Source organism: Fundulus heteroclitus, chromosome 9 (assembly GCF_011125445.2).
Source record: "Fundulus heteroclitus isolate FHET01 chromosome 9, MU-UCD_Fhet_4.1, whole genome shotgun sequence".
NCBI classification, from domain to species: domain Eukaryota; kingdom Metazoa; phylum Chordata; class Actinopteri; order Cyprinodontiformes; family Fundulidae; genus Fundulus; species Fundulus heteroclitus.
Genome location: NC_046369.1, coordinates 19,009,827 through 19,032,009, shown reverse-complemented (window position 1 = coordinate 19,032,009; position 22,183 = coordinate 19,009,827). Strand labels below are relative to the sequence as shown.

General features: G+C 42.1%; 1 protein-coding gene across 1 annotated transcript; it reads right to left on the bottom strand.

Annotated features, from left to right (window-relative positions):
- Positions 1-903: 903 nt before the first annotated feature.
- Positions 904-20,302, bottom strand: ccdc50 (coiled-coil domain containing 50). The gene is made up of 12 exons (XM_012877827.3): positions 19,988-20,302; positions 15,929-15,991; positions 13,343-13,472; positions 10,739-10,829; positions 9,897-9,999; positions 5,745-6,620; positions 4,836-4,987; positions 4,635-4,682; positions 4,220-4,357; positions 3,201-3,286; positions 3,001-3,110; positions 904-2,803 (listed from the first exon to the last, which is right to left on the bottom strand). Exons 1-12 carry the CDS (start codon positions 20,040-20,042, stop codon positions 2,784-2,786), a joined length of 1,872 nt encoding a protein of 623 aa, XP_012733281.2. The 5' UTR covers positions 20,043-20,302; the 3' UTR covers positions 904-2,783.
- Positions 20,303-22,183: the final 1,881 nt, after the last annotated feature.

The window sequence follows — 22,183 nt, the reverse complement described above, 5'->3', positions numbered from 1 at the left end:
AAAATGAAAACATTACAAACGCATCAACAGCATACATCAGAAGAGGGTATATTGAAAACCCAATACCTTTAACATTGTATCTCCTCCATTACAATAATCAAAGCAATTTATTATTGTCTGGGTTTTTAAGGATCATCTCAAGTCCCTCCATTTTATATTCTACAAGCCACATTGGGGCCTTGGTCGGTTCTGGTCGTCACTGCTTTAGACCAGGGGTTCACAAACTTATCAGCCTGCGATCCCTTTTTGGCAGAGTGGGGGGTGGGTTTCTACTTTTTGGAAATTATTAGAATAAAGTCATAAAATTGTGAGAATATAGTAGTAATTTTATGAGAACTCTGACACAAAAAACAGTCTTCCCCTGTGCTTATTCTCATGGCGTGCTTTATATCAGTACGCCTAATAATACGACTTTATTCAAGTGATCCCCGCCTTCCAAAAAAATTAAATATTGTACTGTGGACATTATTGATTAAAGAAAAGAAATGAGTGAAAACGGTAAATAACTTGGATGTTTTCTGATGTTGAATTTACACTTTTGAGAAATAATTACTCCACAATTGAAGGCATACATTTGCTATATTAAAGCAAGTATATCCTTGACATTGTAAAGTCAGGAATTTGGATCATGTAGCAACCTTGTGGGGTTCCCACTCCCCATTTTGGGAACACCTGCTTTATGTAATATATCCGACCTTCTTTCACTGAGCTCTACTTTAGGTGATCTCAAACTGACTTGTTTATATTTTACTGAGGCTCAAACCAGACAGTTCATAATAAACTGTAGATAAAAAGAAAATACAACTGAAAATGATTTCATTTTTCTTGCTCCAAGATTTATAATCTTGGGGTACGATCGTCGACGCTTGATTCCTGATAAACGACATCCACAAACACAAGAGCTCATATTGATCAGTTTAATCACTTTTTAATCCCCCAACCACTGAGGCACCCACAAGGTGGCGCTCTCTTCAAATAATACATTAGAAGTCACTTTTTTTTTTTTAAAGGAAATGCCAACTCTGCTACAACTTCATAATTTTTAAAACCATTGTTGTCCCTGAAAAGTAATAACATATGGCACACGTCCCGTTCAGTCAACAATTAGCACAAAGTTTCCTTCAAAACCTTCATTTTGTCACTAGCAACTCCAACTCCTCATACTTGGGTAAAGAAAACAATAAGATTTGTCCTTACAGCAGGAAAACTTGTTTTGGAAGCAAACAATTTCTATTTCAGCAACATTTATGACAACAAAAAGAGCTCAGAAGCAGCACTGAGTATTAACAGGTTGCTTTTCATTTCCCTATATTTAAAATAAATGTGCTCTTTATTTTCCTTTTCTCAACTTAAAATGAACAGAAAACTGTAAATCTTTCAGCAGGACTTCTCTTCGTTAGGAAGAGCTTGTGCGATACTGGATAACTTTCTGTTGTTTTAAATCCATACAGGAAGGGATATCTGTCTTTGAGTTCAAGACAAAAACCTGGAAGTGACGTCGGGAAAAGCTTGGGTCACGACAAAACAATGGCAGGAAAGTCAAATTTCAGTATAAAAATAAATATAAAGGTCCCTTTGTGAACAAATAGAACTGCTACAGCACAAGAATTAAGGACGTCAGGAATAATTGAGAATTTTACACAATCATTTCACATATTGTGACAGCACATCAGCATAAAAAAAAAGCAAATATTCAAACATACAACCTCTGTGCTGTAAGCACAAGCATGAATTCAGCGTCGACAGACAAGCAACGTACATGCATTTCAGTTTCAGACTGCAGATATGAAAAAGAAGTTGCAGAAAAGTCCTTTCATACAGCGAATATGGACAAGTAGATATTTTGTTTATTCACACTGAATATTATTGGCTTTTTGTGGCTTTAGCCCTTTGTGATTATTACGCAAGAGCTGGATTATTTTATATACATCTGAAATGCATGTACAGTCTCAGTAAGCATGCACAGAGAAACAGTGATTCCTATACAGTCATACCATGTTCGCTTCGAAGGAGGCTGAAAAAAAATAAATAAAATGCCCCAGAAAAGAAAAAGACGGCCAAAAAGGCATTTAATGGATTGTTAACAAGCTCACCGGAACAAAACGAAACAAAGCCAGAGTTGACAGCACCATGACAAAGGCCTGTTTTATTTTCTGTCTCTGTAAAATGAGAGCGACAGAAAGAGTCGCAGGCTGCGTGGCACATGGAGAGGGTCTGACTATTGAACAGCAGGATGTAAAAAGCAGCTGCCATGTTGATATACAAGACACTGTAGCAGCTGCAGCAGACGGACACGTCCCCGCACAGAGACATGAAGAAGCTGCATGGTTCCAGTATGTCCGTCCAGATGAGGCACGGAGCCCTGATGATGATGATGATGATGATGGCACAATCCAGAGATGGGACCAACGTCCGCACAAAATGACCAGAGCGAGTAAGGAGTCATGTCCTTTCAACACCTTGGAATCATGGGAGATTTATGGGCCGAAACTGGTCCTTTGGCTAGTGCTAACGTCAGATTAACGAATAGAAAAGAGACGAAAATAATATGTTGCTCTATCGCTCATCGACACACAACTTTGAAGGGTTTAAAAAAAAAAAAAAAAGGAATAAAGAAAAAGTCCCAAATCTAACACAGTTTGTTCCAAAGATTTTGGTGGAAATAAATGTGAACATGGGTAAAATAGATAAATAAATATGTAAACAAAAAAGAAAAGAAAAAGACCAGACAAAGAAAAAGTTGGAGGGCTGACAGCATGTCTGGATAAGGTACAGATCTTGAGTCACCGCTTCTGATAGGCACCTAAAAAAAAAAAAGAAGATATTTATTATGATCTTTCAGACGAACTGATCCGTCCACTTTTCTCTTTAAAAAATGTCAAGATCTCCTGTTATGCACTTTGTTTCTACTACTTATCCTAAAACCTCATAGTTTTGAAATAAAAACAAACTTGATGCATCAGAAAAGTTTGTCCACGTGAACATTGAAGTCTTCTGTACCTCTATAAGCTGCCTCAGGTCTGTGTGGAGGGCGAGAGGGAGCGGGGTGGTCTGAGTAGCCATACACCGAGCTAACATTCTCATAGTCGTGTGTGCGAGGCTGAGGAGGTCTGAGACAAGGAGGAAACATCAGTCATCAAGTGCGCCGTTATGACAATTTCTCATCGATTTACTGAAATAAAACAAGTTCGGCCGTGTACCGGGCAGGTCTGTTGTTGTTGCTTCTCTGTCTGTGGTGCTCGTACTCATCTCGCGTTCTGGGCCGCACGACTTCCTCCGAACTTGGCTGCGAATGGATTAAGAAATAAACCAAGAAATTAATAGGTCTATGGGAAAGTACATAACCTAAAAAAATAAATAAATGACAACAATTCAGTTAGTATGTAAGTAAAATAAAGACAGTAAGTCAGTTATAAATAAAACAAGTCAGTAAATAAAAAAACAAGTAGGTAATACATAGTTAATTATTTCAAGCAGCACCGTGTAAGTTTTGACCCAACCATCAGCTTAATTTGAGATATATTAAATCTTTTTCAGGTCAAGATACAGCCCCTGGTGTGCATCGATGCGCCGTGCGGGCCGCCCTTCTCAAAAACACGCGTCTGTAACTCGACAGGGTCGAGGTCATGTGACCTGGGGAGCCGCTTTACGGCAGTCTAAGCTCCCCTTAAACACGAGACGTAACGTTACACCTCCGGTGTGGCTGCGCTCAGCGTTCTCCTCACACCGGTCAGGCTGCTGGCAGCACTTGTGGGGAAGCTCAGCCAGGTTTGCACGAGGCGGCGGTTCTTAGCTGCTTCCAGCTGTGTTTCACAGGGAGATTTCATTTTGCGACAGTGCAGTGCAGCCAGTGGCCTTCAGGGGGCGCTAAACCTGGAAGTTACAGGTCTAGCGCCCCTAGTGGCTAAAACTTACATGATGCTGCTTTACGTCCGAAATTTATTAAGTGCTCAAGTAAATAAATACACAACAAATAAAGAACAAATGGGTCAATAAATACATCTAGTAGAAAATACACATTTATAAATTAATCTCAACAAAAAAGTAAATACTAAATAAAAATATGTAATAAAATAGTAATATTGGCAGTAAATAATAAGTATTATTATTTACAAAAAGAAATCTGGTTGTTGTACCTCAATGTACTAAGACATAAACATCAAGAACATTAGTTGTTTTTTTGGTAAACGACGCGTTCTGAGTGGTCACTGGGAAGTACCTTGTAGTTTCCCTCATGTCGCTTTCTCTCCATGGCTATCTTCTCCATGGCCATTCTCTCTCGTTCCTTCTCTTTCTCACGTTCTCGGTTCCTTCTGTACTCCTTCTTCTCCTTTTCCATCAAGAGACGGGCTATTTCCTGCCAGGTCCACAATACAGAATGATGGGCACAAGTGAAAGATACAAGAATCCGAGTCTAGGATTTTACTTGTAGCCCGTTTGTACGAGACCTGAAAATGAGGGGACTAATTGTTGCCAAAGCAGCACTTTTATCACTGAATTATTTGTCTTTACATAAAGTCTGGTTTCAGCATGAGTTTAAAACTCAGGCTTGAAGGAACCGAGAACAAATAAAAGAAATCAAAAGCTGTCAAATTTTGTAAAAAGACGACAAACAAGGACCTGTAAAAACTTACCTCATCTTTTGCCACCTGGGCTGCACGCTCCTGCATAATGCTCGCTTTCTGAAGCAGGAAACATTTAAAAACGGCATTAACGTGGAGAAAAAAAAACAAAAAGAGAAAAAAAACACCAGACAGAACACTGGAAGGGAGAATAATGATTGGGTGTCTCTGCAGTTAGTCTCAACATTGACGCGTTGCATGTTCCTCTCCCACCTTCAGCTCCTCCTCGTAAAGTCTCCTCGCGACCTCCATGTCCTTCAGCTCCTGCTCCCGAAGGTCGAGGTTCGTCAACCCCTTTGTGGCGTCAGTCAGCCCATAATCGTCCGCTGCGATGGATGAGCTGCTTCCTTTGTGCGCCACATGGCCTGCGGGAGCAAACAAGTAAGATGAGCAAACCACCTGCAAGGTAAACAGCCAGGTGTGTAATAATCAGTCTGTCAGAAAGCTGCGAAAACCAAGCAGAGAAACCAAGAACCAGTGAGAATACTACCGCCCGATTATCTTGATCAACAAAGCATAATTAGAGATGCAGCGTGGTGTTTTTACTTTTTGTGATTATAGTGGAGTGATTAAGTTTTCTGATTAGGTGATAAGAACGTATCTCACTGGATCACAACCATGTTGTCAATAGGCATCTTTGAAAAAGGGCTGCAGTGCATCTTTACTGGTGTTTATCATGATTTAATAGTTTAGCCTAATTCGGTTTGATATATATAGCTCAAGAGTTGAGACTTGAAGCATCGCTTCTTATTTGAATTCAATAACACAACCAGCTCAGCAGCCCTGAAACCCTTTGCTAATTGCCAAACGTTTGCAGTTCATCAGAATCCACAGCGTTTCTACTGGAAACCCACAGCACACAAAGTAAAACTGGTCTCCCCGTCCCGCATCAACAAGCATCGCTAAAAGAGCAAATCCTGCGACATGAAGGCAACAGACTACTACAAACCATCAGAAAAAAAAAAAAAACATCAATACTGTGGTCATCGTTCTGATTTTGATCAGTGATTTTCCTATTAGATTAACCCACCACCTGAGATTAGCCCACCAGAAAGCAAGGGCAGCACAGCACACCAGCACCCCCACAGCGCCCAGAGGGGGGGGGGGGGCCTCGGGTGATACCTGTCTCTCTGCTGGGGTGGCTATGACTGCGCTCTCTTCCAGGAGCTTCTTCCTGCTGGAGGTCCCAGATCTCCCTGGCGTCCGCCCGCGCCTCGCCGTTCGTAAAGCCGTCAAACACCTCGATGGGGCTGGGGGGGACACGCTGCAGGTTCCTGGCCCTCCTCCCACCGTCATCCTCCTCTTCCTCCTCCTCCCAGGATCCCCTGCTGTCTCTTGGCCTGTCCCTGCTGGTTCCGCGTTCCAACGAGTCCAAATCGAGCGCTCGCTCCCTGCTCCTGGCCCGTCGTCGGTCTTTGTCTTTGTGCCTCTGTCTGTCCCTCTCCCTCTGCATGTCCTCGCTTAGTATTCGATCTCTGGACTTCTCCCGCTCTCTTCTCTGCCTGGGATCCAGCTCCCTGTCTCTGGAGTACTCCTTCTCCACACGCCTCTCCGTTTTATAGTCCCTGTCCCTTTCATGCCTAGATCTGTCCTTGTCTCGCTCTAAAGTGATTTGCGGGGGAGGTGGTCTGGCTGGTTTCTCCTTCCTCCTCATCACTCCGTCTGCATCCATTACCCCCTGATCCCTGGCCCTGCTGGAATATGAAGGCTCCCACTCTGGGTACCTGTCCCCATGCTTGCCTCTAGAGGGCAGCAGGTGCTCCGGGAACGGATCCGCGTGCTTGCTGCGCCCTCGTTCCGCCTCCGCGTGGTGCTCCGGGTATCTGGCGTGACCACGAGGTGCTGCAGAGTCCTGCTTTGGGTACCCGCTCCTTTTGGGCTCGGCGGAATAATCTGGAGAGTGCTTTCGATTTGAGCGAGAGGGAGAGTATGAATCAAAGTGGTCAGGTGATCGTGATTTCTGACGGGCATGTTTGTCCACATCGGCGGTTCTCGGAGCTGATGAGGGAGGAGAGGGGATGGTGAGGAGAACATTGAAATGTGAGGAAAAAAACAACAACAACAAACAGGATGACATAAGCCAAGACGGCTATTGAGCATGCGGGTAAATGCAGAACTTGTGAGTAGACGGATGGTCGAGGCACGTAGGTGTAGGTGTTAGAACCGCCACCGGATGTCCAGAAATGCGTTTCTCTTTAGGGAAATTCTTCATAAGGGTCAGGCAAAGGGGGAAGGCTGTTCTTTTTAAGAAAATAAAAATATTATAAAGATGGAAAACGAATGCAACGGTGCAGGAATTGTTGTCAAAAAGGCAACATTCAGCATGACAAGAACACGACCCGAGTTAGAAAAAAACGCCTCCACGAAAACCAGTCTGCTGGGAGTTGGCATGCGACAGACAAACCGAGCGAGTGGAAATGAACAAAGCTCAGGGCCCGACGGCTCTGATGACAGTCACCGCAAAGGAATTCCTGACATCCAACAGGCTGCTTAAAAAAATTGAGAAAAAAAACACAAAGGGTGGAACAGAAACAGTTGGTGCCTTGCCCAAAGGGACGGCCCTGTGGGTGAACAGAAGATGCAACGCAGAGCTAATGTTGTACTCCATTTTGTTCCAGGTGGATTAAAAACAACACCTCCATCCTCCTGTTCACCCCAGCCTGAGTCAGGCGGAGGTCTGTGTAGAGCCAACGAGTCGGTTTATAAGTAACTGGGATGGACTGAGATTAGACAAATACAGCAAGCAGGCCCTCATTTCCTGTGAGGAGCGGCCATGCGGCGAGAACCGTGAGAAACCGCATGGTTTCACCGGAGCACCTGGATGTGAGATAAGGTCCTGTAAGAAAGCATTTACGCCCCTACAGATTCCTTCAAATGATTGTTCAAACGATTTTTAACATCACACGAAGAAAAGTTGAGTAAATGACAAAATATATAGTTTTTAAATGATTATTTAACTTATCGAGGGAGAAATGCATCCAAACCATCTTTATCCTAAGAGAAACAGTGAGTAGGAGATTGTTGTGCTACCCTTAACAGAACTGGATTATTTCAACCGTACTGGATGTCAGAGGTAATGGCATCAAGTTCGGACTTTGACTAGGCCCCTGGCAAAGCTTAGTTTTGTTGATTTTCTGGTAGAGAGCAGAAACGATGGCTTCATTAATTATGCAGCAAATAAGTCCCAGACCGTCACGCTACCACCAGACGGTTTACCAGTCAGTATGATGTTTGTTTTCTGAAACGCCGAGTCAGTTTGTCCTGCAGATTTAACGAGATGCACGCCTTCTATAAAAAGTTCCACATTCGTCTTCTCAGCCCACAGAGTATTTTTCCAAAAAATCCTTTTGACCATCGGGATGGTTTTTTTTTTCTTGTTTTTTTTTTTTTGGTAACTGAGATTTGTGACTTTTGGGATGTTTTTGGTCCACAGTGGGTTTGGCCTCGGATCTCTTGACCTGGGTGTCTGACTCTCTCATTGTTGAACTATGAAGACCTTAAATGGCCCAAATGAGGCATGCAGTACTTTAAGATGTCATTTTAGGTTCTAAGGAGACAACCTTGATGGGTTGTAGATGCAATCTTAGCGTAGACCTGGTAGAGACCCTCCTCAGAGTTCACTACGGTTCCACCTTTTCTCCATTCGAGTCCCAAACCCTTAGAAATGGACTTGTAAGCCTTTCTAAAGAATGATCTCAATGAGTGTTTCTCATCTTTTTTGCATTTATTTGCATTTGGACATGATGTGTGGCCACCTGGGGACTTCTGATCTACTCCATGGTGTCAGGCAGTTTCTTGTTTTAAGTGATTCAACATCTCTGGCAGTAATCGGTCCTGGGCGTAGTGAAACCATTGCTCTCCCTGAATAAATTAATTCTTCATTTGAAAACTACTTTCTACATTTACTCAGTTTTTCTTTGTCTGACATCAAAAAGTGTTTTGAAGATCTGAAACATTAAAGAGTAAAGAAATAGGTGAGGGGAGGAAATACTGTGCTGAACAAAAAAAAAAGGAACGCAGTGGGAATCCAAGCAGAGCGTTCATTTTCCAACACATCTAAGCACCGTTCTTTGTTGTAACCTGCAAGTCGCTTGGTGACGTCTTTCCCACATAACCTGAGATCCAGAGTAAACAGAAGAGCAACCTCGGCCTCAAGCAAGATCACACTTAACCTGCTGTGTGCACACAGACTTATGTAGCCTACAGGGCGGGATGGAGAACAGGGAAGCTGCCCCCGCCACAAAAATTACAGCGAGAGCGGTTCAGCTTCCTCCTGAACAATCGCTGCAAGGAGCCAAGGCAACAAGACGGATTCAGACGACATGGACAAGGAGGGGGGGCAGAAAGACTGAAAGCAACACACACTTGCCCAGTCCTGTTTATGTCAACAAAGAGGCAAAGGTCTTTGTCTTCATGGAGTCGTACACATTCAACAGCCGCCCTGTTGAGAAGTGAAAGCTGTTTCATTTTTAATAAAAGAGGGAATAAACCAGCTCTTGACCTTTGTGAATAATAATAATCTTAAAGTTTTGGGAGATGAGTTTCATAGCCGATTTGATGCGTTATATTCAGGAGGATGAGGCGATTCGAAACGAGGGGAAAAAAATGAAAAAGAAACCACTCCTCCTGCACCTAAAGTCACACCCTTGATTGAAAATCTGCCAGGCGTTGCTCAGACCTCAACGCTGCATTCTTTGCTGCGGAAAAGACAGAAAGTTACTTTCCACAAAGCAACCTCTATTTGGAAAAACCAGAATGGAGGTTCATTAAAAGGGAGCGGTTTACAAAGCGCTCGAAGAAGGCTGATAATTCAATGTTTCTTTCTTTTGCAGGGGGATGGGGGAAAATGACGAGGCTACACAAATATGTTGGCCAACACGTTATAGAGGCATGCCTAAGAGCCAACACATGAGTTTTGTGTTAAATCGCTGAAGGATTCATGACATTTTCTTATAAAGCACTCGTCTATCGCCGACACTGTCTCTTATTTAGAATTGGACATAAAGGACGTTCAAGCTGGAAAACCGAGCACACTTAAACCTCTTTTCTTCAGCGCCCGTTCTCCCACGAGCCTAATTAGGTGCTTATAAAAGTGATCCCAAATCTTTGCCTCTAGTCATCAGGAGCATCATCAGGAGCACACCCCCACACGCTTACAGGACAGTCCTCCTGAAGTAAAGAATGTCTTCAGCCATGTCGTTCTACATGAGCTCATACAGGCATCAAAAGGAAACAGCGAGACATCAACATGAGCTGTGGGTGCTCCCCCCCCACCTCCGTGATCCTCATAGTAATCCTCCTCATGTTTTGCTTCCATCTGTTTCTGTCTCCTCTTTTCCTCTTTCATCTCCTTCTCCTGCAGCTGACGAGCGATGGCCTGCAAACGTGAACAAACCAGAGCAGAGCGCCCATGAAACCGGCTGTTCTGGAACGAACACATCATGATGTTTTACAGATATCTTCCAGATAGGGCTGGGCGATAAATCGATTTAATCGATTGTTTGAGTTTACCTTTTATTAAGATTTATTTTTGGAAAAAAAATTATAATCTGGATTTTATTTTGCTGATGCACTCATTGGGCTTCCATGAAGAGAATAACATGCAATGCTGAATGTATGTTATGGAAAATATTGTCAAAAAGAGAAAGCTTTTTTTTTTTACCATAAGACAAGTCACTTTAATTTACTAATTAACTTTTTTTGAATTAGTTTGAAGTTATGCAAGTGCAGTGAAGCCTGTTCTTAGCTCATTATGTAATACCACTAGCAGCGCACTTGGTTACATTTTCATTGTTTACCATAACAGGACCGCCATCTTGTTTTACAAGCTTGTTCCACAGCTTTTATTTAGTTGCACTTTGAATTCAGCCGAAATGCTTGACATAAGAGCAAGTTTTAAAAAAAAATATAATTACTTTAATTTCTTTCTGTGAGAGGAAAAGGAGGAAAACGAAGATTAATCTGAGATTTTATTTTTTAAGCCATATCGCCCAGCCCTTCTTCCAGATTTCCAGTTTCACAGACAGTGGGTGGAGTCACTAAATTTGAACCATCTTCTAACGCCATATGCTGTTAACTTTTAACCAGGGACCGAGATAGAGCGCGTTGGTTCTTACCGCATCCTTCTCTTCCTGCTGTCGCTGCCGCTCTGCCTGTCGGACCAGTTCTTCCTGAATCTCCTGTGCGATCTCAATGTCCTGTCGCTCGCTGGGATTCCCATAGATTTGTGGGCAAAAACAAGAGCAAAAAGTTATTAACGATATTTGTATGGTCACCGCAGCTTTTTCTAGGACAAATGAGAGAACACTTATCATATATCCTATCCAAATATTAACCCCTCTACTATTTTAGCTTCTTATTACGTCTGGGTTTTCCCTTCTTGTTGCTACAAAAGCTTGGAAGTCTAGACGAGCTTCAGAATTTCTACAACTACTCAGCATTGAAATACTTCTAAGTATTATTAAATAAAGTAGTTGAAAGCGATCCTCAGAAGTAAAAGGGAATCAACTAGTGTCATCCAGTATATAAGCAGAGATGGTGGAGGAGGTTTTGGAAGGAGCTGGTCTGTGACGTGGATCTCGAAAGCTTGTCAGCAACGCCATCTGACTGGACAGCTGTCGCAGATCGCGCTGAAGGCCAGACGTACTGTGCAACAGATTCTCAAACCCAGCAGCGCACCTGGAACCAGTGCATATGAAAGACCCGGGCTTGGTAAGCAGGAGGACGCACCTCCATATTTCTCTAACCTAACGCACCAGGTGTCGGTGTTTTTAGGTGCGTTTGTCTGTTTGTGCATGTTTGGGGGCGCTGTGAGTGGGAGTGCATGATGTGGCACTGGCAAAAGCCGCAAACATGACACTGAGCCAGCAGCAGCAGCAGCAAAAACACGACGGGAGATCTGGCCTCTCTGTAGGGTTCGGTCGTTCTACCAGAACAGTCCATGTAGGTCTGGAGCTCAGTGAGTCAGCAATGTCATGGTGATTATGCAAACTGAAAGTCTGCAGAAAATATTCCCAGTAACGCTCTGCAAATTAGATGTTATCGCAGCTGAAGAAATGTCTTCTTGTTACTAAAGAACATGGCACTAAAGAAAATGAATACACCAATAAATAAATAAATAAATCTGGCATTTCCTCGCCTGAGAAAAGCAAGACTTTACTAACTCATTCACACCTGCCAACAGATTTAGGTCACTGGAAATTAGTCAGTGGGCGTTATGAGGGCCAGATCGCCTTCCTGTTTAAGCATTAATCTGGTGCAGTTACAGGTGTAGTTACACCAGCAAACACAGGAGAGTCAAGTTTCATCATTAAAACTAGGACTGGGAATCATCTAAGATGAGCCGATTCGATACGATTCTTGATGCATAGCTCACAATACGCTATGATTCACGATAAAGCTCAGCTTGACTTGATTTGACTCCAATATCGATAATTATTACTATCAAATGAAAGATATTTCATTCAATCATCAAAACCAGCCAAATATTATATTTATATTAAATTTATTGAACACTGATATATTAAACACGAAAATAAAGTGCATTTGGTTCAAAGTATTTAATGTATCACAGAAAACAAAAATGTGCCCAAACGTCTGATTTTAGGGACAAAGGCGCTTCTAAAATCCTGCCATTCTGCAAATTCGCCTCTCTTGCACTTCCTCGATGTGAACAGTAATGGCGTGCTGTAATAACGCCCCCTAGGGGTTGGGAGGAACATCGATATTGAAAAACAGAATATCGATATTAAATCGTTTTTGAAAACATCATTATTCTTTGTACCAATTTTTATGCAAAGCCCTAATTAAACCCAACAATTAATGTGCTCAGTTTCTGTTTTAAGCTGTAGAGCGACAGAGATAAATTTTTACAACCTAGATGAACCTGAGTTAATATGGCTGAACAATTCAATTCTTAGGAGAACAAATAAAACATGTCGTGATCAAAGTAAATCAGGAGTAGAGAAACTTGTTGGTGGTTGTTATGGTTCCTGTGACAAGAATAGACTTTTCAAAGCAGTCCACCCATCATCACAACATGGAAGCAACATGGAGGAAATGTTTAGAATCCAAATGACCAGCCTGCTCCTCGGTGCGAAGGCAAAGCGGGTTAGAAGAACGTCAGCATGAAGCATAATTACTTTAAAGGTTTCTGCACCTTCTGCAGCTTCATCTCCCTGAGGTGTTCAGAAACTCATTCACAGAGTGTTTTTTTTTAAAGTCCCCAATGCAACCATCTCAACGGTGTCGTGATAACGGGTCCAGCAGCTCATATGGCTCAAGTCCATTTAAAGGGCTGAATTTGTCATTGACGCATAGGGTCATAACATCTGTGCGTTTGCTGGTGAGAAAGTGAAATCGTGACAAAAAAAGACTAAACACTACCACTAATAATAGGATAGAAGCAGTTTTTTCGACTGAATGGGAGTGAAAAGAAGTAAAAGAATAATAATGATGGTTTGACTGCAGTAATTTCAGCTTAAGGCACCATTTAATCACATTTTACAACAATATGATAGTCGTGATAACGTTAAATTTGCACAGGTTTTTTCTCTGACCATCACCCTACCGGTAACGCTCACACATGGGAAGTTCACTGTCAAAAGAGGCAGGAAGAGCAGAGCTACTAGCCGCCATAGTGCCTGTGCAGCTCCGTGCTTCTGTGAGTTAAGTACATTTTGTTTAGCTGCTGCGAGCGTAGGCGTATCTAAGATACCCACATGTCACTGTTTTGCTTCTGGCTCTGTATCTTGGCCCTCTCGTCCTCCTCCTCCTGCAGCTTCTTGGCCACCTGCAGGTCCTTCTGCACCAGCCGGCTCTTGTGGACGTTGGAAGCCAGGTGGCTTTCGACTGCGGACACAAAAAGAGAAGCGCGGCTCTTAAGAGAACTGTGCGCACACAAAAGTTTAAGGCCTGCCTCTTTACGTTCTCCTATCTGGGGAGCTGGAGAGTTGTGACGACTGTCGGCGAGAGACAAGATAAACGTTAGGGGCCGCAGACGATTGCGGTCTCATCTAATGAAAAGAGCGCGCCCCGATTCGCTGAGAAATGAGGGCTTGCAGCTGAGGCGTCTTTCCAAGGTTGTACGACGGCACGCCGTGGCGGTGCCCGACAATAAATCCTGCTCTGCTGACGCACTTGCTGCACCTTGCAGCCGCGGAGAGCATCAGTCACTTGCTCGGCTCGGTTTCACCCAGTTATTGATCTGCTGCCAGCTTTGAGTGAAAAGGCCCGAGTCCCATTTGGCGATTTAACCGTGAGAAGCTCCAATGAGTTTCAGTGCTCTGTTGCTGGGAATCGAAAGAGGGAACTGAGTCATAGTTGTGTTAAAGCGATAAAGACTCGACATTAATTTTTCTTTTTCTTTTTTTAAAATGCTTTGATTAATTGAACCCCAATGGAAAATGCAACACCGACTCATATTTTAAAGAGAGGAGGGGGATGAAAACATTCAACAGACTTCACCTTCAGGAGATCTCTTGAATCAGAAAAGAAGGGTTAGGCCAGGCAAGTTTATTTATAAAGCGCTTTTCAGTAATAAGGCCATTCAAAGTGCTGGGTTAAGGCTTCAGCTACACTTCCATGACAAAAACTAACACCAGGGGAGGGAATTACAAACCAAACGGCTGACTCAGCCATACAGAAATCATTTCCATCTGACAACAAGATGCTTAAGCGTATGCGCAACATTTGAAACGAAAAGAAATGGCAGCTGTTAACCCAGATCACCCTAAAAAGAATTTGCTGAACAGCTTTTTTGTGTGACAACCATCTGTTTAAAAAAAATAAATAAAAAAAAGGATCTGAATATTTTAGAGGGCTAGCATGCAACGCATTCTTCCCAGGGATCTGCAGGGTCAAAGGTGAAATGATTATTCATCCTGCTCAAGTCAGATCTGTCGGGGTGGATTTAAAAGGTTAAATGGAAAAGAAAAAAAGCAAAGTGGCTCGATCCAATACAGGCCCGGTCTTTAGCTGGGTCACATCTGGCCAAATTGGCTGACTTTAAGCGCATAATTAAGGTTTTTATAGTGATCTGAGGCGCCATATTGATGAAACAGAAAAAAGAAAAAAAAAAAAAAAAGACGATTGTTCAGTGTGAACTGTTTTCACTGTGTAACCCTCAGACATGAAAACACCCTTTAAACCAAAGTTTTAAATCCAAACAGAGTCCTTGTATTAAAGATCCTGGAGATGTGAACTCTTTCGTCAACAACTAACACGCACAGTAAAGACCAGTAAAGAATATACGAAGATTATCTTTTAATCCGTTGGTTTAGCCTGCTTAAAGGAGACGACATTAGTCAGCCCGTCTATACAAATGATTTCTCAGAAGGAGAGATCAACTCAAAGCAACAAACCTTATAATAAAACAGCCTTATTACTGTTAAAAAAATAAATAAAAATACATGATGGGATTCATAAAATACAGCAAAAATCGTCAGCAGGAAAAGTCGGTATCTCTTTAAAGGGCATTTTAGAATCCTGTGGAAACCGTGCCGCTTTTTATTCCCATATGATGTCATAAAAGTACCACAAACTGAGCTAATGGGGCATCCAGGGACTGACACACGCACCCAGGGATTACAGCGTGGCAGATTCAAACCATGCCTTCTCCATCCTACAAAATTTAGAACGATCAAAGCCAACCAGAAGCGCCACACCTCTGCTCTCACGCAGGGCCGCAGTCGCTCTCTGCACCATTCGCTCGGCTGGCTGCGCAGCAGAAAGCACGTTTTATGACGGCCTAATGGGGGCTACATCCACTGACGCTGCACTTTGCCTTGAAATTTATCCCTCAAAAGGGGCAGCATCATGGAGCGTGGCGGTGGAAAGCAATCGCGAAGGGAGCTACGTATTACTCTTACTCTTAAAACATATATTTATTTAAAAAAAAAAAAAAAAAGCATTTAAAATGTTCCAACACACTTGGCGATGAGTGCACCGCTGCATAAAGTCAGAGCCTCGTAAAACCCGAATGTTGCAGGAAAAATAAAAACACACACCCATTTCCAAACAGACTACTTCGCTGCACCAATTAGATGCAGTTGTTCTGCTAAACAGCCAATTAACCGGCCAATCGTGTTTTCAGGTCATAGTAAGCGAGCCCGATCATAATATCAGCTTTTGGTTTAGCAAATATCATCGGCTAGAGTAACAGGGAGGCGTTTACTTATTTTGTGTGCCAATGTGTGATAAATGAAACGATATTGCCCGTTTCTACTGAAGACATCTTTGGTTGAAACATTTATGCATCTCATGGGTTTTCAGAGACAGAAATAAAAACATGTCTGATATGCACTTACTTTCTTGTTCCTGGAGGTTGTAGGCCAGGGAGTGGTCTTCCAGCACAGCGAAGTCTTTGCATACTGACAAAAAAAAGGGGAACAAAAACAAACACAGGATATTAAAATCCGAATTACTGTGCGACAAAAAAAAAAAAAAAAAAAAAAAAAAAAAGCAGAATGATCCAACATTGAGACTCTGATCGGAGTCGCCCCAGTCCGAGCGCGTGACATTTCAGAGCCGGGCGTTCGGCGCTTCGCATCTTCACGGCGACATCACGTTCGTTTGCCGACACATTAGAACGTCACTCAGATGATATCAGCGGATTAATTCATGAGACAAGTGAATAAAAAGGTTTACAACGAAGTCTCGACAGCTTGGCCAGAACAAGATACATTAATAGCCAGGTGTTATATTTTTGATGCGTTATTAAAAAAAAACGCTGCAGGGGGTCAGCAGCTCTGCACGAAGAAACAGAGACAATGCAAACACATCAGCGATTATATGTGGCTCACTTGTCATCCTTAAAAATAAACGCTTCGTCGACGGAAAATCGGTTTTGGACGACCAAAACTGCAAAGACAGTTATTAAAGATAAGGTCAAATAAGTAATAATGGGGCGGCATCTGAGAAAATGTACTTTGTCCACTATGAATATTTAAGAATTCATAGTTCATTCCTGGCTGTTACCGATTTACCATTTCCCGGGTCGTCTGACCTGCTGATTCTGGTGCTTTTTTCACCCTTAATGTCTAGAACAGGCATCAGAGGAAAAAAAAAAAAAACTGTAGCAGGTTTCTTCATCAAGGTTGTGAGTTTGACAACAATGAACAATGAAGGCCTCAATTTCTGCATCAAAACCGATTTCCCTAAACTTCATTTTGTTTATTTTCTAATGCAAAATTGAAAAAAAAAAAAAAAAAGTGCATCAAAGTACATCGCTGTTGGAGGATGTGTTTGTAGAGCAAAAGGGGAGTTTTTAGTTTCAATGATGTTTAATGAATTTCAGCCGACGACCTGCTGAAGACTGATTGCTCAAGGGCAAACTGACTGACTCTGATCTCTGGTGAATCGATTGGTCAATCTAAAAAAAAACAAACAAACAAAAAAAAAAAACATTTCCGAGGTTTTACACATGAGCAGAAAACGGGTCAGTTTTAAAACCAAACTGTGATTCTCAGTCTTATAAATAGGGATGCCGCGTGAAAGAAGGAGAAATGAAACCATAAAACAGAGAACCAGTTTGCATCAAGACAAAAAAAAAAAAAAAAAAACAGACTTGAAAATGTTTGCTTTGTTTCCGTCTCGGCTTTTCATTTTAGGGGTTAATAGTAAAGTAAAACTTAAAAACGCAGCAAATTTATAATACAGAGAAGTGGCCATTTAAGAGCCATAAACTCTTGCTCAGCTCCGTGTTTTACTGAAAATATAAAATAAATACAGAGAATTTATGATACAGCGTCTAGAGGTTTTATGATTTTAAATGGTTCAGCCTATTAGCCTGGGCGAAAATACCACAGCACCCCTTGTGACAGCGTCCAATGTGACGACAACAATCATTGATCCTCTTTCCAAAGGGCGAAACTCTACAGCGCCATTTACATATCTCGTTTCAGAAGAACTGAAGGTGCCCGTGTGGTTTGAGTAATCCTCCTCCTGATACCCGCTTGCAGGATGGGGTGCTTTCCACACGAAAAAAAAAAACACCCAGAAGAACCACAATTCAATCTGAAGCCTTCTGAAACGAGGACAAGCAGATTTTCTTTAGCCAGAGGAGTTTCCTGTGCAGGAGAGAAAACCCCGACAGATCGCTGAAGTTCTTTATTTTCGCCTCTGCTGGAAATTCAAACATCGGCTCATGACAACGCTAAATGTAGCAACGGTGTCGTCCCACAGGAAGCTGTGGTCCACGCTACGGCGCCTCTCATCAGTACAAACTGTAAAAAAAAAAAAGAAAAGAAAAAGAGGCTGCGCTATTTCTGATCCGTAGCAAATAATATCTCAAATGATCAGGTACTTTTAATCTCGTATTCAGAGACAACGCTGGCAGACACCCTGAAAAGAGGAGGCCACGAAACCCCCCGTAAATCTGCACGCCGACCCCAGCCAGTTGGGAGTATAGCCACGGCCATATGCTTAATCCTCTTATCCGAGCGGCGCTAAATTTTGTTATTTGCCACATATGTCTCCCACCTTAACTGGAGTTGATAACGTTAAATTACTGTTTGAGTAGCAGCTGCAAAGAACAACGCTATGCAAAACGCGGTGTTTATGTAACGGGTACTGAAACAACGGCACCTTGGCTACAGATATATTCCTGAAAACAGGAGAGGGATGAGGACACGGCCTGTCAGTATTGAGGATCTTGCAGCAATTTATTAAAATGTTATCTTTTCAATACATTCCTTACGTTTATTTTCTTATGTTCAACATATTCAGCAGTTCAATGTCCTTTGAACATTCTCAATGAATTTCGGTGTCCATGTCAATACAAAAACCACAGTGTCTTCTATTCAAAATCCATGACAAAATAAATCTCTTTGCTCCAAAATACATGTTCACTTACTCTTCAGCTTAATGTTTTAACCTATTTATCAAAAATTAAATACATTGACAATGGTATTATTAACCAGCATAATGTTCAGGTTACTTTTAAACTCCATCTCAAAGTAATTTACTCCGTTTTTAATCATTACAATACTGCATTTTACCCTCATAAACCTAAATGCTTAATGTAAACAAAACTTGTTTTTAACAGTCATCTTACAACGCCCATCTAGTAGTGGCAGAAGTGTTAACAATGAAAACCGAGTTTAAGGCTCCTTACAACACACGGAAGCAGGAACAAAGCAGAAAAGCACGATCTGAGATGATTTTATAAGGCGATCTGTAATAATAATAATAATAATAATAATAATAATAATAAAAAACTCCAGTCGTGTGGACAACTCGTTAAGACTTATAGAGGGATCGAAAATGGGAACAAGTTGCCTACTGAGGTTTTAAACAGTTTACGTTATCAGAACAACTAACATTTCCCCGTCCTCCCGTTTCAACGGTTTAATGTCATTTCATTAATAAAGAATAAAAAATTACAAAACGGCAGACTTTCGCGCAGCTTTGGGAAGTAAAACAGCCTCGTCTCCGCCTCCAACCTGCCGCTGTGCACTGCCAGCCAGCTGGCTGACAGAAGGCCACTCCATGAACTTACATGGCAAACTAAAAGGTGTCATCCGTGGCCATAATAACACACCGGTGTTGTTAGGTGACTTCCAGCAGCAGTAGGAATAAACTGCTTTCCCCGATGCAACACACATAATCCCTTGGCTCATATTAGATACTTTTTTTTACTGCTGATTCCATCTCCATCCAGCCCTCCCCTACTGCAGCCATGTCTGAGCAGAGGAAACGCAGGTTTCTCCTCCGTCTGACCAGAATAACAAGCGTGGTTCTGAGCAGCTGCTCCCCCCCCCTCATTGACCAGCGTGGCTCGGTCTAACCCAACACTCCCGTGTTTTCGGTCCACTCCTGTTTAAAAGCCCCGCTGCTTTTCTATTTGGCACCAGCTAGGGGCCAAAAGGGGCCCACGTTTCGGGCCTACTGTTTAACACATTTTAAAGGAGAGAGACAGCCACAGCGGGGGAAAAGTCAGAGCTCTGGCTGAGCAGCATACCTCAAGAATCAGACAACAGCTCCATGTGATCAGCCTCCTGTCAGCTGACCAAAAAAACGCCACTGTTTCTGAGACACATATTTATTCCCAGTTAAGATTTTCACAGCACCTTAGCCCGATAACAATATAAAAGCGGGGCAACATAAACATGTGTATTTCGGTTATCCTAACAGGATTGTGTTAACAGGATAACAATTAAAACAAAAATCTGTCGCGACACCTGCACCCCTTGGCCATAAAGATAGTGATCAGAGGTGTTTATGTGGGTTTCGGAATATTTATGCTAGCACCCGTTAGCTTCCAGCTGTGCTAAAACAAACAAACACCTGCGTCTACCGGTTCAGACTGTGTCCCCAAGCCGCTGGCTAGCTTCGCATTTATGTGGGAAACGTGTTATTGTCATTACCCTCTTTCACTCCAGGCAGTTTTTTCTGGTCGATGCTAACGTTACATTCAGCCATGTCGTCACCGGTAACAAGTCAAAAAAAATAAAAAATAAAAAAAAACCCGCTGACTTTCGAAGGCTAACGGCAGTCCGGTGATTGATCGCCTTTGCTCGTAAATCCCGGATTGATGGTTCAGGTGGTGGACTGCCGTGCCGTTTTGATTAGTTTCGGTCACCACCCTCTGCTGATACGTCGCTGCCGAAGCTAGCGTGTCAGATTTCCGCCGAGCGTCCCTCCCTCCCTCCGAGCCTGACCGTGGACGCTTCCGACAGCCGGACAGCGAAGCTAACGACGGAGAGGCGCACTTCCGGAACACGGATTCCAGAATAAAAGCTTTTGGGTTTCACTCCTCTCTCTCTCTCTCTCTCTCTCTCTCTCTCTCTCTCTCTCTCTCTCTCTCTCTATCTATATATATATATATATATATATATATGTGTGTGTGTGTGTGTGTGTGTGTGTGTGTGTGTGTGTGTGTGTGTGTAAGTGTGTGTGCGTGTGTGTTTTGAGCTACAATCTTTTCCATATCCATTTCGTGCAAATCTCTACTTATTGCATTATTTTAATTAATGAATTGCACGCTTCTTGTTGAGTAAATAAAAAAAACATAAAAAATTTTTGTTATTATTATTCATCCATCCATCCATCCATCCATCCATCCATCCATCCATCCATCCATCCATTTTCCGACACACTTATTTATCCCTGCTGGGGTCGCGAGGAGTGCTGGTGCCTATCTCCAGCTGTCAATGGGCAGAAGACGCGGGGTACACCCTGGACAGTTCGCCAGTCTATCTTAGGGCATATTATTATTATTATTATTATTATCATCATTACATTATTATTACTATTACACGTGTGATTTCTTTTTAGAACAGCAACCACTTTAGGTGACAAAAAGTTTGGACACCACTGCACCTGATTCAGTGTCTAAATTCACAAATGAAAATCATTGTTTATTATATGTGCATGACTAGAAAAATAAATATGGTTTTATGGTCTTTAAAACAATGACGATTGTTTACTATAAATGAAATATGGTCTTTTGAACAATGATGAAGTATATACTTTTCATTTTGATATGCTTGTCATAGATATTATGATATTGGTTTTATAAAAACAGACAAAATATGATTTTAATGCACATCGAGCACATCGAGACATTATGCAAGCAGACAATAATTAACACGATAAAACAGTCAAAGTGACACTCTTGTCTAAACTGTGACAAATAATTATGAACTCTGAGTGAAAAAAATCAAAAATAATTGTTAACATTTTGAAAAAGAAAGTTCCTAAAAGTTCCCAACAGCTGTGAATAATGTGTTTCTTTTCACCTTCTTGCCAACACTGACCCACTGTTCACAATGCACTCTGTGCTCATATTTGTTTCTCTATCTTCAGTCACTCACCGATAAGCCAATGAGGGGAAATGTGGGAATTTTGTCTCTCGCTCAGGGACAAACTGACATGGGATGTGGCTGAGAATCAAGTTGTGTCCTTCACTCTAGAGAACCGCCAGTTTTCAGCAAAGAGGTAAATAGGAGGGCATTACCCCCCCAAAAAAGAAACAATGAAACTGCAGCCCAGACCAAGATCTAAAATAAGACAGATGTGCATGTAAAATAATGTAAAAATTATCCAAAACTCTAATTTTTTTGCACGAGTTGGAGCTTGTTAGTCATGTTGCCATTTTTATTTTATTTTATTTATTCCTTTATCTACAAGCAGATGTTATATAAATATTTACATTGTACATTTAATGACGAACAGTTTGCAACACAGTTTATGATCAGCAATATAAATTACAATCTTTTTTTTGTGGGTAGACATCTGTCTCTCTCTCTCTCTCACACACACACACACACACACACACACACACACACACACACACACACACACACACACACACGCACACACACACACACACACACACACACACACACACACACGAGGCTGTGTCAGCAGTCTCTAAATTTGTTTTTGATTTAATTTGAAAGTCCGGATTGACCAACTTGCGGTACAAGTCCACTTGTGTTTACCTTGACAACATCTTGCTTTGCAAGGTTCTTTGTACGTTCACTCCTGCAGCAGCTGCATCTTCAAAGAGTCTTTACTCTATGAACAAATTGGGGAGGGGGGTGGAATCCAGATCAAAA

Excerpts from the sequence above, each read along its gene's own strand:
- ccdc50 (XM_012877827.3), bottom strand. The coding sequence starts at position 20,042 with ATGGCTGAATGTAACGTTAGCATCGACCAGAAAAAACTGCCTGGAGTG. Across the intron at positions 3,287-4,219 it reads GACATGAGGGAAACTACAAG|CCAAGTTCGGAGGAAGTCGT; the intron begins GTACTTCCCAGT and ends ATCCATTCGCAG. Across the intron at positions 2,804-3,000 it reads ACCTGAGGCAGCTTATAGAG|GTGCCTATCAGAAGCGGTGA; the intron begins GTACAGAAGACT and ends TTTTTTTTTTAG.